Genomic DNA, 17,224 nt, shown 5'->3' on the forward strand with positions numbered 1-17,224 from the left:
TCCCAGATTCCGCATCGTCCATACTTTTTTGTACGTTTCTTGATTGCTGTGGTCTTTATGTTATATAAAAGATATCACAATAAGATAAAATTAAGACATTGTTCATTGGATAGAGTAATCAGAGCATTTGGTTTATCTAACAATTCATCCTAATTAGTTAGTGATCATAGTCTATAATTTTCTGCCACTGAAATCAGAGGCTAGTTTAGCACTTCAGTCAGCTGTTTGTGACCAGCAACATATTCCTTTTGAGAAATAATGCTCAGAGCAGCTTGCGCTTTTTGAGAAAAAAAAATAATAATGTCAGCAATTTTAAGTGATTAGTATGTTGAATGCAATGATGATAACCTGGCTTGAGTATTGATTTACTTGGGTAATTGAAGAAAAGGAATCTGCTGTAAGAAAAATATCGAAATAACAGATTAATTGTATTATTATTATTAAATATCATATTGTGTGTCTGCAGCATATGTTAGGAAGAAAACTATCATAAAAGACTTTAACTGAAAATAAATACTAGACTGGTACATTCGGATTTCCCCATGAATCTGCCGATTACAAATGGCAGAATTGAAAATTACATATTCGACTGTGCTGGCACACAGTATGTTCTAGTTGCTTATTAAATACTGCTGCCTATTTATGCTAATATCCAAACCTCTAATTAGGTGACGATCATATATTATTTATCTTCACTGATAGATATTGGTGACAAAACTAGGCATTTTACTGCTTGCGCATAGTGTGACAGTCCGTTTATGCTACCAGCCAAACTTCTAATTTGTAAACAAGTTAATATTTTAAATTATATTTCTATCATATCACATATTCTTTTTTGATAAATACCGATGACAAAACCAAGCATTATAATATATATTTTACTGGGGAAAAGCAGTCCTGCTCCAAGGGGCTGCATGTGCCTATCATCTGCCAGTGTCTGCCTGTCCAGGACCAAGCCCTATTACTACTGCTACTGCAGCTCCTCTCTCACCTTCCTTACTCTGATGTATCAATTCTATTTTTTTCCCCAAATATAGGGGGTCGGTCTTGTGGCTTGATGTGTCCGTCTGCTGGTGCCCTGCCCCTGAGGCTCAATGCCCTTCCTTTCCCAATTCTTGGTTGTTTTGTAATATGGAGGGGGGTCTGGGGCTGTATGTGACTGTCTGCTTGTGGCCTGCCGTGTGCCTCAATCCCCTTCCTTACTCTGGTGGATCAGTTCTTATTTCTAATATGAGGGGCGATTCAGTCTGTTATAGGGATAGTAAGTATAGTGCTGCTGTTGCTTGTTGCTGTCCTGCAGTGCAAAACCAAGTGTGGATCTCTTGCTTAACCTTGAGATGGTGCTGCTGTAGGTGAAAGGTAAGTTCAGAAGGTATCCGGGACCTCCACCTTTGGGAACGCCCCCCCCCCAAACGTAATTTCTGTATCAAAAAATGCCCCTGAATTTTGACCGAGCTGAACGGCCAGGAAACTAAATTTGTTACCCGAAAACAAATTAAAATTGTGTTCAAACTGATTTTGCTTGCTGTGCACAAGTCTACTAAATAATAATTGGGAAGGTGTGCCTTTCTTTTCTCACTGGATGTTTTTCTATTTTGTTTGTCATTTTTATGAGTATATTACTTTTGGCATTTACTTTAGTTTTGGCTTAGTTTTTTCCAAAATTAGTAAGATTTTTGTGGAAGCTGTTCCATGAAGGTTTGTAAAACTTTGGATTATTACAACTAGATTGTCTTCCCCATTTCCATCAGCTATCATGCGAAGCTGAAGGCTTTCAGGGACCACAAACCTTTAAAAACCCAAACAGCAGCTACTGTTCTGTACTTTTTAATGAAATTTTTCCATCTTTTTTTGTTGTTGTTTTTTTTTGTTTTTTTTTTATGCATACTTTTTTTTTTTTTTGCCAATACAAATTGAAATGTCCCTGTGGAATTGATAAAGGGACATTCGAAACGGGTAACTAAAGTTCAATTAATTATCAATTTAAGAAATTTAAAATCCAAAGACTGGAAAAGCATGTAGGAGCAACTGTTTCTGAGGATGCTAGGACAATGTAGCAAGACACCAGGAAGTGCAAACAAGTTGTTGAGTTATAGAGCAGGAGGTATTAGTATCCGAAAGTGTGGGAAACCTTTACTTTTTACATATATATCGTCACCTAGAGTAGTGTGTACAGTTCTGGAGAGCATGTTTCTAGAAGTTTTTATATATATTCTGGTGAGAAGGGCTACTCAAATGGTGAATGCTTTAAAGGATAACAGATGTGTTTTACATTCAACAGCTCATCCTCTTAAGCCACACAGACTGACCAACACCTTGTACATACCAAAGCTCTGCCATAAATTCATTCAGGTTCGGCCTCAGTGAACATTAGTGGTAACTCCCCCATAATATGGAACTTCAAAGCTGGGTTTGGGTCATCTTGAGGACACCTTGGGATATGTTCATCTTAACAGATGCAGTTTGATATGTGGGGCATCTCTCTGTGGACCAAGGGATAAAATTTACTGTTTTTTGGAAAATCCGAGAACCTCTCCTGGAACTTTCTATGGATTTAGAACATCACTGAAACCCCTCAAGCACAACAAGGACATTGAGGTTCCTGCAGATGACCTATAAAAGCTCTGTATAATTAGGTTTTTCTGTGTTTCTGCTTATTTTATTTTTACAAACTGTATACGCTATCTAAGTTGTTTTCACCTTTGTTCATATTATTTTTTTGTACATAAGCACTGTGACATTCGTCAGCTGAAACTATATATTAATCGAGTTTCTGTCTCTGTGCTCTAACCGAACTCTACCTTCCGAGAAAGCCAGAATGAATCACATTACTGAATTGTTTTCACTTAAAGTGGGTTTCATACATCGTTTATTTGTTCAATGTAGTACTGGGCGTTACCGAAGCGTCCATAAACTGTAGTCAGCTTAAAACATAACTTGGTGGTGGCAGCGTATTACTAGTCTGGTGTGTTTGGGGTTAGGTGATTGACCAAAAGGCTGGTATTGTTAACCCTTGTACACCCATACCCTATGTTATGAAATAAGGAATAACTTCTGTCTTTACATCTTAAGTTTACATTTTGACAAAAGCTTTTGTATTTTTTAATTTTAAAGGAATTGTCATATATCATAATTTTTTGTATGTGTACAATGAACCCCATAAATAAATAACAGATCATCAGAGGCAATTATGACAATTTATGCGTAACCATAAGAAAATGAATCTTTTTATTTCTAGATATATTCCTGATTACATCAGCGGAGATTTTGACTCAATACAGCCAATGGTTAAAGAATTTTACAAAGATCAGGTAAAACTTTGTTTTTCTTCTTCTTTTTTTATAGTAAATATGAACATTTGAGAAAAACACTTCCTCTGTGGGCAATATACATTTGCGCACTTTATTTTGTAAATCATATTTCATGTACATAAATATTGAAAAGGAGAGGAACTGTGTATAAATTTATTGAAAACAATTTATGAATCTCGAGACTTGTCAGCACTTTTGCAATGTGGTAGTTAAACTATGTGGATAATTCCAACACCATCATAGCCTGAAGAGATCAAGGAGCAGGAAAAAAACAAAGAGCACGGTGGATTGGAAAAGAAAATAATAAAAATAGAAGACATATATTTTCACTTGGATGACAGCTGTAAATGATTATCTCAGCAGCAATAGTCTCTAGGTACAAGGTATCTGATGTGTATCTGTGCTGATGATTTGAGGTCATTAAACATAAATTTGATTCCTGTATCTCATATGCCGAATGTCCCCTAGAAGGGGTCGTAGACAACATCTAAATTTACGGTTCCATGTTAAACAGAAATTTTCAAATGTCTGTATTACATGAGTTTTGTGTATTACATAAATTATTCACTAAATAATTGAAAGCTTAAGGCACGTACAAAGTATATGTTATTCAAAGTATTATTTATTCTTGCTGTACATTGTTTCTGATTTTAGTTTTGTGACCAAAATTCACTAGCCATGCAGTGTTACTATATAGAACACATACCACATTTAGCACAAGATCCACAACACAGATTTGCTGAACTGAATTAAATATGTAGGTTTCCTTTTATTCAGTTTTATTTGATGATAGTGGAGGTTATTAAATAAGGCCCGATTAATCTGCATTGATGAGTCACTTTTCAAGGGTTCGAATGTGGTTGGGGTATAGGGTAAAGTTCTATAAACTGTGTAAGAGCAGTCCCGGATATGCAGTGTCCTTAGTACTAGTGGCAAAGTAGTATATGACCTCTTTTCTTCCTTTGAGAATAAACGCTCCCACCTATGGGTAGATTATTATACCAGCTCAGAGTTATTTATGTTTTTATATTTATTTGACACCCCAGACTGTGGCATGGGCAAGAAAAAAATGAAAAGGTTTTCTATAGCAATTGGTATAGTCTAAACAAAAGCACAGCACAGCAAGTGCTTTCAAGAAATTCTGACCCCTAGGTATATCGATAAAAAGGACATGTATGATCTGTCCACCATATACAATGAAGGAGTCATTTGCTCTGTGCAAAACCAATAGATGGTATAAAAAAGCCCTGGTTCCTGGAGTGCCCTCCAGTAAAATTGGCACCCTTGGTAAATATGAGCAACACAGGCTGTGAAAAAATTTCTTTATTGTTTAACCTTTTGATCTTTTCTTCAAAAATTACACACAGATACTCACACTAGACAAAGATTCCTAAGTGCTTACTACACTATTTACTGTCTGATTTTAGACCCGAGTCTGCTTTGAGAGTGACTCTTTGTTTACAAAGAATCAGACATATTCTTAGATGGTATTTTCCTATTTTGTTCAACAATCCAAGTTTACAAGAAGCTTTCAGATATAGCTGCATCACTGCAGCATTGAAAGCTCACATCCTAGGTGACTCTATTGACTTGTAAGTTGTTTTTTTATGTTTATTTTAACAGTACATAATTGATTATAGTCCACTTATATGTGGAGGAGACTTCCAGACCAGTCCCATGGCAGCTAGCTTGCTGGGAAAGCACAGCCCTGTGCTAGAGTGATAAGCAGACTGAATAGAAATGCATGCAAGGTGTGTGTGTGGGACATTTATTAAGGGGACAGAACAATAATAACTTTATGGGCTAATACCCTCATATATATACTGTACAATATTAGCTTTATCTTTCATGGGGTATTTTTATTCCGTATCTGGCTGTGAAAGCTATGCTTCCCTGCTATACTGAGACAGGTCAGGCTATGGAATCTCCTTGTCCCTAAGCACAAAGAATCTTCCTTTTCAATAATTCTGTGCCTTCAGGGAGAGGAACGCGTATTTCTGGCATATGTTGCTTTCTGTACAACAGGGACTGCCAGTGGTCATTCCACACTGAAGTGGCTTGACATATCATATTCTTTAAATGCTCAATTCCTCCAAATCATAACCAAACTCCAGTTCATGTTTATTATGTATGCATTATTACATAAAGATCCAAATGTCATGATTCTATTATTTCCAGTGATATGTACTCTTTCCAACCACCCTTGTTTTTATTTTATGTAAATATGGAGTACATTATTGCGTAAACTGCTAATTTCGTCACTTTCTAGCCAAGAGAATGTCATTTTACTGTAGATAATCTTCAATGCAGAAAATAATCTTTGAATTATCCCCTGGTAAACGCATTTTATATAAGACTACTCCTAGATGTAGAGAGTTCACATCTGATGTGGTCTCTCTAAAGGAAAGTGAACTCTGGTTTCTGAAGTCTCCATGATGTATCTTATATGTTCAGATCACTAAAAATTAGTAGAATAAGGGACACCTGCTCTGCCCTGTGGACATTAGCAGTAATATCCTTTTGTTATATAGTTATTTTAGACTGCCACCCTTAATCTAATTCTGGCATTCCCATAGGTTATAACAATTGAGATGTTTACCTGATAGTTGTTGTGGAAGATAGCCCATATCTTGACTGTCACATCCTGTTTTGATTAAGTATGAAACTAGATTTTGTAATCCCCAAAAGGGAGTCCTTTTGTTCCATACATATGATCAGATGTTATTGCAGCTCATATTGTCTCTTTTAGGTACATACCGTATTTGCTCGATTATAAGACGACCCTGATTATAAGACGACCCCCCAAAATCTGAATATTAACTTAGGAAAAAAAGAAAAAGCCTGAATATAAGACGACCCTAAAGGAAAAAAGTTTTACCAGTAAATGTTAATTCATGTAAACTATTTTTTTAAATAAAAGCTATGATTGAGAAAAATATTTTTTTTGTTTTTATTTCCTTGTATTTTCCAACCTGTCCCCCAGTTACGCACATCTGCCCCCAGGCTTGCCACACCAATATGGCACTGTGGCCCATGATATGCCTTTTAACCCTCTATATGCCACTGTGCCCCATGGTATGCCTTTTGACCCCCTATGTGCCACTCTGCCTCCAGAAATGCCTTATACCCCTATATCCCATTCTGGCATTTAGGGGGTTAAAATGCATATTATGGGGCAGAGTGGCATATAGGGAGGTATAAGGCATTCCAGGAGGCAGTGGCATTAAGGGAGTTAAAAGGCATTGTATAGAGCACTCTATAAGGCATTTCAGGAGGCAGAGTGCTCTATTAAATGCCCCCTTAACGCCACTCTGCTTCCTGAAATGCCTTATAACTCCCTATATGCCACTCTGCCCCATAATATGCCTTTTAACCCCCTAAGTGCCAGAGTGGCATATAGGGGTATAAGGCATTCCAGAAATGCCCTATGTCCCCCATTTAACACACACACGCACACACACTTACCGGTGCTTCCAAATTCCTGCTGTATTGCCGGGGCAGCGGGTTGACGTCTCCTTCCGCTGCAGCCGGAAGGAGGTGGAGTTGGCAGCGGGGGGTTGTCTGCGTCCGTCGCGGATACCTTTCCCGGCTGTCAGAGATCAGAGTTCCGGCACCTGTGCGGGGAACTCTGATTTCTGACAGTCGGGGAAGGTATCCGCGACGGACGCAGACAACCCCCGCTGCTAGCCACACCTCCTTCCGGCTGCAGCGGACGTTGTCTACGCGGATCGCGTAGACGTCAACCCGCTGCCCCGGCAATACAGCAGGAAGCACCGGTAAGTAAGTGTGGGGGGGGGGAGACAGGAGGATCCAGGTCCCCTGCAGCGGTGCGGGGGATCTGGATCTTAGTCTCATAATCAGACCTCTATTTGAGGTCTGATTAGAAGACGACCCCGATTAGAAGACGAGGGGTATTTTTCAGAGCATTTGCTCTGAAAAAAACCTCGTCTTATAATCGAGCAAATACGGTATTTACACATGTATACAGAATGACCCTTGGTAAATATTAGATATTGGCTCCGTGATCATTTTTCATTTTTGCAACAAATTGGATTTTGTATATATCTACAATTGATTCTTACAGATTTTTTTAGATAGTATCCCAATTTTTCAAGGTCTTCAACTGTTTTTTTTAACATGTTTTCTCAAGGAAGGGTTTATTTAACTAAACACTAAATGGGCATATGCTAATCTTTAATGCAGGGGTACGCAAGGCTCCTGTCCGGTCCCCTCACTTAGATGGGTCCATAAGTGCTTTTGCTTATATCTCTTCATACTGCTTGTAGTCTCTCCAAGTCTGAGTGGAGTGCTAAGATGTGATGTTATATCCCAGTTCTTTAGAAAGTATTTAGAAATTAATCACAGTTCCAAGTGCTTCAGACCGACTCCAGACTGTATAGACAATGTGTACAGAAAACTGTAAATTAAAATTTGTAAATAAAATGCATTTTTCTTATTTTAAATTCATAAAATGTTGGGAGGTATGAAGCTACAGTATGGGATGTTTCCCTACATTAAGAACCTGAGCCCAGTCCCCATGGAAATCAGCTGGCGCTCGAGTTAGGGTCACTTGAGGCGAATAAAGCCATTCCAAACAATTAATTGACATAGAAGTTTTATGTGAGTGAGGTTGTAGAAAACCTGTAAGAGATTCGGTCATCAAACTTGGTAAAACATTTAATTTGCACTAGTATGACAATAATTGAACACATGATAATACATAAGAGGTCATTTAAGGCATCATTTAAGGAAAGTAATATAGTTTTCTAGATTACTTAAGCGTTTAAAATGTTTTAAACCTGCTTAGTTAAATCGATGTATCAATTGTGATTCAGAAGTTAATGATGTGGGAAAAACATGGCAGATTGAGTGATCTCTTTGGAGAAATTAGCGTTTCTAATGCAAACCGTGTGACCTACTAAGGGAACCACTTGTTGACTTGCCTCAAAGTAAGAACATTTTATATAGAAGTAAAACTGCTCAGTTTGCAAAGTAGAATAAAGCATGCTCTAATGATCTAGGTGGATGATTTGGTGAAGTGTATTTGGATGCTACAACTGCCCTCTTGTAAATAATCCAATAAAACAGTATAATATATGTTGTTGGGTGATCACATTTCACCTGGGACCCTTGTGCCTTCTTGTTTGCCCATATGGTGGGACCGGTCCTGCCTCTAGCGCTGTAGATCTGGATGTTGTAAGTACCTGAACTCCTTCTTGGCAGTGGCAAAGAAAGAGCCTAAGCCCTCCTCGCACACAGTGTGAATTACAATCCAACATTATGTATACACCATGAGAGTAGAAGATGTCTACTCTCATGGTGTATACATAATGTTGGATTGTAATTCACACTGTGTGCGAGGAGGGCTTAGGCATGCCGTTCTCAAGATTTGCTTGATTATTTCTTCTGTTATAGTGGGGTAAGAAGAAGGAAGATTACTCCAGAACATGAACCTACCTGTTATTACAGATTTCACAGTTTGTATCATCGATCTTTCCTTCTCTGTACTACTTTTGGCTCTCTGCTAGCCACAGATTAATTGGTTGTAAAATAAATATGTGTCATGGTACAGTAAATGTGTTCCACTTACAGAAAGCAGTAATTGCATTTGTGTAATTTGCATTTTTGATTGTTATTTTCATAGGGATGTGAATTTATAGAAACACCAGATCAAGATTTCACTGACTTCACAAAATGCCTTATGATTTTTCAAGAAAAAATACTCCAAAAAAACCTTCAGGTAAATCTATAAACAATAAGGCTTTACTTTTTTTTATTTAAAAAATCTGGGTGAGTATTTGTATTCACAGACAAAATATTTGTTAAAAATTGTGTAAATTCCAATATAATTTCAGTTAATATAATTCCAAGGTTGAAGGAATTAAAGGGTTTCTAACTGTGTCAATATAGGGCTTCCTGTGCATTCGTACCGTTAAATGTACAGTCGTTGTTTCCAGTTTACTCACGTCATTGAATTGCTTTACTGCGGTAATTTTACTACGATTGTTGCAAATTACACTTTTGTCAGGTCATTGAATCCAAACCCTTTTGTCCGAAGAAGAATTTTAAGTTAAAGAAGATGCTGTGAATATCACTACCTGAAATAATAGACAATAGTTGGTTGTGCACTTTTTAAGGTACTAGTGGTTCTGCTTTGAGGCTATTCTTAGGGTTCTTAGTATCACATTATGGGATATACAGCAACAACATCGCTTTAGAGACATTACCTTAAAACTGCATTTCAGGATAATGTATTATGTAGAGTCGCATCATGTATTCACTTCCTGTAGCAACATGTTAGGACCATCAATATCGTGGAGATTAATGAAGCGATTAGGAAGGCAGTTGTGATAAACCGACTACTCAGTCATAACAAATGGGAAGATATAAATTATTTGCATAATTTCTACATGAATGAACATATATGTTTTTAATGTAAACAGTTTAAAGCTAATTGCCCATGTTTTGGATTTTATGCATGCACTGGATTATTATGTTATATAAATATGACTACATCACATGCTGATATATGGCTGGGTTGAATGGGTTTCTTTTAAATAATTTTACAAAATATGAATTTATTCACCAAGGGAACAATGAGAGGAGAACCCCTTCTATGATAAATTGTCATTCTTTCGGTTATCATCTTACCCATAAGACTATTAACACTACAGATGCTCTAATTAATTAGCCTTTTTAGGAGTTGCAGAGGATGTATACATCATTAAATCAGATGACTGCTATAATCTCATGACTGATTCCCTAGCCAATTTCCAAATTAAAATAGATCTTCTTGCAGAAGACCTCATAAATCTAATTAAAGTGGACTTCATAACCTGACACGCTGTGGTGACATTATACTTCTGAAAAAGTGCATCTCCATACCTAGATCTAAAGGTTGTTGGAAGGAAAAAGATCCTCTATAAATCTTATCCAGGTGAATGGCATGGAAAATTAAATTCACCTACATCATTTTTGGTTAATATATTTTTAATTTAAACACTGAACTAATTTAGAGTGTTTAAATAATTAGCAAAAGAGAAATGTCTCATAAAGGGGATTGTTTAAACTGTTCCAAAAAGTATGACGCTCGGGCAAAGGTTTGCTAGGGTGTCGGAGAGCATTCTAAATTATGGTGGGGCCAGCATGTTGTCCTCCGTGCCATTCTATGTGCTCTCGCTGACTTCCAAGAGGGTGTTTTGGTGTTGGGCGGCGATTTTAACGTGGCCATGTACCCTGAGCTCGACACCTCGACTGGGACTACGCGGACTCCCCGCCACGTCCTGCAGAAGATCACCTCCCTTCTTGCGTCTCACAGGCTGGTTGACTGTTGGAGGGCCATGCACCCCACTGGTAGGGACTATACATTTTATTCCACAGCGCACGGTTCCTATTCCCGCTGTGATCCTGCACCCACACAGGGTACCCAACAGCACGGTCCTCTAGGGTATTAACGCCACATCTCAGTTAGGTAATCACCATCGATTTATTTGTAGTCCACGTATGCAGATATTTACAGGATTACATAGAACACAAATTCGCTACAAACAAAAGCCTAGCTCGTCTGAGCGCTTACTAACATATAACTCCCTCACTACTAAGGGTCTAAACTAACACAAAACATAATCCCACCAACCTCTTTGATGGTCTCTTTTGGGCATAGCAAACTCTGCTGCTTCCAAACAAACTCTCTCTCTCCCTCTGTCCAACAGGTCAGGTTATATTGCAGTCAGTGCAGCTAATTACCTGCAGCTGACCAGTGCATTGGAGTCAGCTTAAACTCCCGGCCTGGAACCCGTGTCAGTCCAGGTGCATGTAAACTGCGGGGTGGAGCACCAGCCTGCCCTATATGTCGTATAAAACCCTGCAAAATCCAGGGGGAATGTATACCCCTTCCACGACAACACCCCGCACCTTGTTACACCGCATAGATTATTTCTTTCTCCCTTGCCGTTTTGCCACGCTCCTGCGTGGTTCTGCCATTGGGTCGGCCACATGGTCGGACCACGCTCCTGTCTCTGTCTCCATGGCCTCCCCAGTGCCTCGCTCCTCGGGGGGATCCTGGCGACTCAATGAATCTTTGTTGTCTGACGAGCCGTCCTGTGCGGAGGCATCCCAGGTTCTCCGATGTTATTTTGAGGACAATCTCAACTCTGAGACACCGCTGTTGACAGTTTGGGAGGCCCACAAGTGTGTAGTTAGGGGCCACTTCATTAGCGTTTGTTCTCAACGTAAGCGGCTCGAGGCCGAACGGGTTGATCGGCTTTATTCTCAGATAGCATTGGCGGAACAGGCGCACAAGACTTCTTTATCGGGGGGTGACCTGCAGCTCCTCCTAGCTCTCCGTGGTGAATTGGCCTCAATTCTTAACAACAAACTACAACGCTCCTTTTTGAAAACCAAGGCCCTGTTTTATGAGCACGGTGACAAGCCCGGCAGGTACTTGGCCAGGGCTCTTCGCGCGGTTAGGAAGCCTACGTATGTCTCCAGGGTGCGCTCCTCCAGGGGCCGCATTCATTCTCACCCCCTTGATGTTTACCGTTGCTTTCAGGACTATTACGAAGCACTGTACAATCTCCATCCGAACCCACACGGCAGCTCCCCCTCCGGTAGGGCAGCTGCTGTCGAGGCATATCTGTCTAAGACAATTCGCCGGTCGCTCAAAGCGGATGAGGCAGCTCTCATTGATTCTCCGATCACTTTACCAGAATTCTTACTGGCCCTGAAGTCCTCCCCTTCTGGAAAATGTCCCGGCCCTGACGGGTTGCCGCTACGTTACTACTCTGCGTTCCGGGATATCTTGGCCCCTCGCTTCGTGGATGCCTTCAATTCTATCTTAGAGGGCGGTCGTATCCATTCCCATACCTTATCGGCCTCCATCACTCTGATCCCTAAGGAGGGCAAGGATCCCGAGCAATGCGGTAGCTACCGTCCTATATCCTTACTGAACTCTGATTTAAAACTATTTGCCAAGATACTTGCTAATAGAATAAAACCTTTCCTGCCCTTTTTGGTACACCCTGACCAGACGGGCTTCGTCCCGGGTCGTGAGGCCAGGGACAGCACTATTAGGGCTCTTTCCCTTATGCACTTTGCAAAACACACGTCTACCCCGACAGTGCTCCTCTCTACTGATGCCGAAAAGGCTTTTGACAGGGTGAATTGGTCTTTTATGCTTTCCACCCTGAATCACATGGGATTTGGTCCGGGTTTACTCACCTGGATCAGATCTTTATACTCTACTCCCACGGCACGAGTTCGGATCAATGGCTCCTTTTCTGACCCTTTCCCTATACGGAATGGGACTAGGCAGGGCTGTCCCTTATCTCCACTGCTCTTTGTGCTCTCCCTAGAGCCCCTCCTTCAGGCCGTCAGGATGAACCCTGATATCTGTGGACTCCAAGTGGGTTCCACGCACCATAAAATCCTGGGCCACGCCGACGACCTCTTATTCGCTGTCACCCGCCCGGGGATTTCCCTCCCTAATATTCTTAAAGAGCTTTCCCTGTACGGTGCCCTTACCAATTTTAAAATTAATTCATCTAAGTCGGAGATTCTCAATGTGAATTTGCCCCAGGCGGCTGCTCTCCCGCTTCAGACCTCCTTTCCCTTTGCTTGGAGTTGCCCCAAAATCCGATACCTTGGGATTTGGCTGTTTCCTGACTTTTCCCAACTTTTCCACTATAATTTTGCGCCCCTTCTGGCCGCTCTTCAGGCTGATTTGGCTACATGGAAGAAACTGGCGCTCTCCTGGGTTGGTCGCATTAATACGATTAAGATGAATATTATGCCCCGTGTTCTTTATTTGTTCCAGGCTCTCCCTATCTCCGTCCCTCCCTCCTTTTTTGACTCGCTCCGGTCCACCTTCTTGCGATTTGCGTGGGGCACTCGTGCACCTCGAATTCGCTTCACCACGTTGATACTCCCCAAGTCTAAAGGTGGTCTTGCTTTGCCCTGCCCCCGCTCTTATTATAGGGCGTGCCACCTGCTCCGTGTTCTGGAGTGGGCACATAGTCCGCTCCATAAGCAATGGGTGGGTGTCGAGGCGGCCTTGCTGGATCTACCCATGAAGGTCTTACCTTGGTTGTCGATTCCGACGGCTCGCGTGATCACTTCGCCTCACCCTTTTATCCGGGCCACTTATATGACTTGGCTTCAGATCCTTCGGAAGACGCAACTTTCTTCTATCCCCTCCCCATTGACCTCGGTCAGGGATAATCCTGACTTTCCTGCCGGGATGGGCCGCAACCTTTTCCCGGCTTCTCCTGCTGTGATGGGACAGGGGATTGGTTCCTTTCTGACCTCTGAAGGCCTTAAGCCCTTGGCCGTACTGTCCTCCCGCTCGCCCCCCTCTTTCTTCGATTCCTTCCGTTACGCACAATTGTGCAGTTTCTTCCGGTCCTTGCCTCGGAAACATGCTGTGTTGCAAGATCGCACACAGTTTGAGGAGCTCTGTGTGGCCTCCACGCTCCCGCCCCATGGCATCTCTAGGCTATACGGCCTTTTACTTGTGTCTTTTTACCCGATATCACTGCCGTTCATGGGGGGCTGGGAATCTGAGCTGCAGGTCATCTTCTCCGAGGCACAATGGGAGAAGATATGTGTCATCACCCACAGCTGCTCTAGGAGTAACAGAGACCGGGAAATGGCATACAAATTGTTGTCCCGCTGGTATCGACCCCCGGCCTTGACTTCCACTTACCGCCCAGATGTGCCTAACAGATGTTGGAGATGTGACGCCTCTCCTGGCTCCCTTCTCCACCTCTGGTGGCACTGCCCACGGCTCGCTCCTTTTTGGACCTCGGTCCATCAGCACTTGCAGCGCTTCACGGACAGGACCATCCCTTTTACGCCAGAATTCCTCCTCCTTCATCATCTGCCCTACCCTGTGCGCTGGTTCCGGAGATCGGTGATCTGTCACCTCTTGACGGCAGCTAAGGCGCTAATTCCTCAACGCTGGGGCAGCCCTGCCCCACCCACCCTTAAAGACTGGGTTCTACGGGTGGAACAGATACGCGTCTTTGATGAGTTGCAACTCCTGTCCGATGAGTCCATTGAGCGATATAGGTCCACTTGGTTCCACTGGCTGGAATTTGTGTCGGGGCCTGATATTCGTCCTTTATTGGACTAGCGGCATAGACATGTTCCCCCTGGGTTGGGCAGCTGGGCTTTCTTCCCTTCTTTCATTCTTCCTCTCTTTCATTCTCTCAGTTTTCTATTTCTTTCATTCTTCATTTTTTTTTTTTTCTCTTTGTTTTCTCCCATTAGTTTTCCTTCCCTCCTCCTCCTCCCACTGAGCTCGCAGCTCGTTTCCTTGAGACGGTTCTGTACTATGCCACGTCTCGCTGTGCTGCCCGCGTGTGCCTGCTCCAGTTCATCTGTGGTCATGATGTTTCTCATTTCGTTATCACACTACTGTCTGGGGCTTTTCGACTAGCGCCCGAGGCTGCTGTCATGACTTCCCCCCCCCCCTCCACTAATTTGGTTGCTTTGTTGTTCCCTGTTTGTTTACCTCCCTCGTCTCTCCGAGTGGGCTCACAGCGAATTTTTCTGAGAGTGATGTGTACTTTACCATGTCTCACTGTGTACCTTGCTCATGATTGCTCATGCTCTCCTGCTCAACTGTCATGATGTTTCTCATTTTGTTACCACAATGCTGTCTGGTGCCTCTTCGCTGGCACCTTGTGTTGCTGTTCTGACTCCCCCTCCCCCCTAATTTTTCCTTCTGTACCCTCCATCCACAAAAACTGATTTAAAATAAAGAAAAACTGATTTACCCTCTAAATTATGGGACATTTTAACTAGCTGGAGAGTTAGCAGGAGAGTTTAACATTTAAATATGAATTCAAAATTCTAGCTACCTCTTCCAGAAAGGGCTGAGTTGGCTGTGCATTATATGTAGTTGCCCCAAGTCAAATTTCCAGCATGGAAATTGGATGAAAGCATTAATTTACTCCTCTCATATACCATATGACCAAAAGTATGTGGACACCCCACCTAATTATCGAGATTAGGTGTATCAGACACATCCATTGCTAACAGGTGCATAAAATCAAGCACATAGGCATGCCATCTCCATAGACAAGTATTTACTGAAAAAAGGGTCATCCTGAAGAGCTCAGTGACTGTAAACATGGCACTGTATAGGAACCCACCTTTGCAAAGTCAGTTTGTGAAATGACTGCCCTGCTAGATCTGCCCTGGTCCATTGACTGTATCCCAGTGGCTGACCTCTCAAATGCTCTTTTGGCAAACAAATTCCCATAGACTCATTCCAAAATCTTGTTGAAATATGTCCCATACATGAAGGCTGTTATAGCTGCAAAGAGGGCCAACTCCATATTGACGCCTATGGTTTTGAAATGACATGTCTAGAATGTTCCCACTTTGTAAAGCACTACAGATGCATTTTCCCGCTCTCCTAATAAAAGGGTGCAGAAAAAAGCTGGTATTTAGTGGTCACAATAGACGAATACCGTATTTGTCCGAATATAGGCCGCACCCCCCCACACTTTAAAGTGGGGGGTGGCGTATATTTTCGGGGTTTAGCGCAGGGATGCGCAATTCGTATCGCCCGGGACACACAGTTTCGGGTGCCGGGCGGGTGTTTTTTTTCTTTCCTTCAGATCTGCTGCGGCAGGGTTAGGATCCAGATCCCCTGCAGCACTGCAGGATACCTGGACCCTTCTCTCTGGCAGCAGCGCTGACATATCGCTGGCTGCAGCGATTCACGTAGACAACCTCTGCTACCGCCACTTCCGCCAGAGCTTCTCCCTCATAGAAGCCCCGGTGCTAGACACGAGGGAGTCTGGGGGTGCATTGGTAAGTCTGGAGGTGGTGGCATTTCTAGGGGGCAGAGTGGCATTTCTAGGGTGCAAAAAGCATATCTAGGGGGCAGAGTGGCATATCAGGGGGCAGAGGGGAATATCTTTAAGTAAGGTGCATTATGAATTATGGGGGGACCTTAAAATGGCTATATATATAAGATATGCTGACTAACCGCATAATAGATACCAAAAATGTTACAATACAATACAATACAATACAATTAGGTAAAATACTGTTTCACCATTCCACTAATGTGTATTTTTTCTTTAAAAATAAATTTTTCTTTAAAATAGCACCAAACTTTGTGCGGCCTATAATTGAGTCAATACGATAATTTGAAGCAATTGATTATACCTTGAAACTGTTTCCTCCTATTTAGCATGCCGTATGTCAATCTCTGCTCTTTTAATTATCTATCATAGTTTTAGCAGGGGCCATTCATTTTTCTTGATATTTCTACACTTCTGACTCTTCCCTTTTTTTGGAGGGGGGGCTTTAGGCACATGTTTTGTCTATATGAACACCTATGTATGTGAAATATGCCTGTGCTTGAGAGGGGATGCTGCTGAACATAAATTCATGTTTTCTGCAGTGGTATCCATCCTATGAAAACTTTTTTTTAGATTTATTCCCAATTAAAATTTTATGTATAAATGTTTTAAAAGAAAAAACTAATTTTGTTGGTCCAGACACCTTTGTAGTCTATATATAACAGCAGAATTTGTTTATAGGTTTCTCAATATAATTAATAGCTCACAAAGATGAGTCTAGAGATGCAATGAGTAATTTCAAGATGTTTGTAGTAAGCAGTGTTTTATGTAGGCACCAGCCATGTGCTGAGCTACAAAAAAAGTTGAATAACTTGAAATAGCCTCTTCCGCCCTCTCTGTGACATTTACAAAATAACAAATTAAGTTTGTTATGTGGAAATTGCAAATGCTGAAATAACTGTTCACTGTATTCCTGTACATTGGATTGCAGCTAATGCTGCTTGGCTATACAAAAAAATATACCGGTATATAAAAGGTGTAACTCTTTTAACTCAAGTACAACCATGAATGGGATATTTGGCTGACCCTCTGGGC

General features: G+C 41.6%; 1 protein-coding gene across 1 annotated transcript in view; it reads left to right on the forward strand.

Moving 5' to 3' along the window:
* The window catches only part of LOC149300658 (thiamine pyrophosphokinase 1-like), a 173,900-nt gene that overhangs the window by 36,931 nt on the left and 119,745 nt on the right, over window positions 1-17,224 (forward strand). Inside the window, exons 4-6 of the mRNA XM_089484739.1 lie at window positions 1,301-1,348; window positions 3,239-3,311; window positions 8,956-9,051. Of these exons, the coding sequence (XP_089340865.1) occupies window positions 1,301-1,348; window positions 3,239-3,311; window positions 8,956-9,051 (217 nt within the window). The remainder of the gene's footprint in view (window positions 1-1,300; window positions 1,349-3,238; window positions 3,312-8,955; window positions 9,052-17,224) is intronic.

This window comes from Sceloporus occidentalis, unplaced genomic scaffold, assembly GCF_023333645.1.
Source record: "Sceloporus occidentalis isolate IW3139 unplaced genomic scaffold, rSceOcc1.0.p SCAF_23, whole genome shotgun sequence".
Lineage (NCBI taxonomy): Eukaryota > Metazoa > Chordata > Lepidosauria > Squamata > Phrynosomatidae > Sceloporus > Sceloporus occidentalis.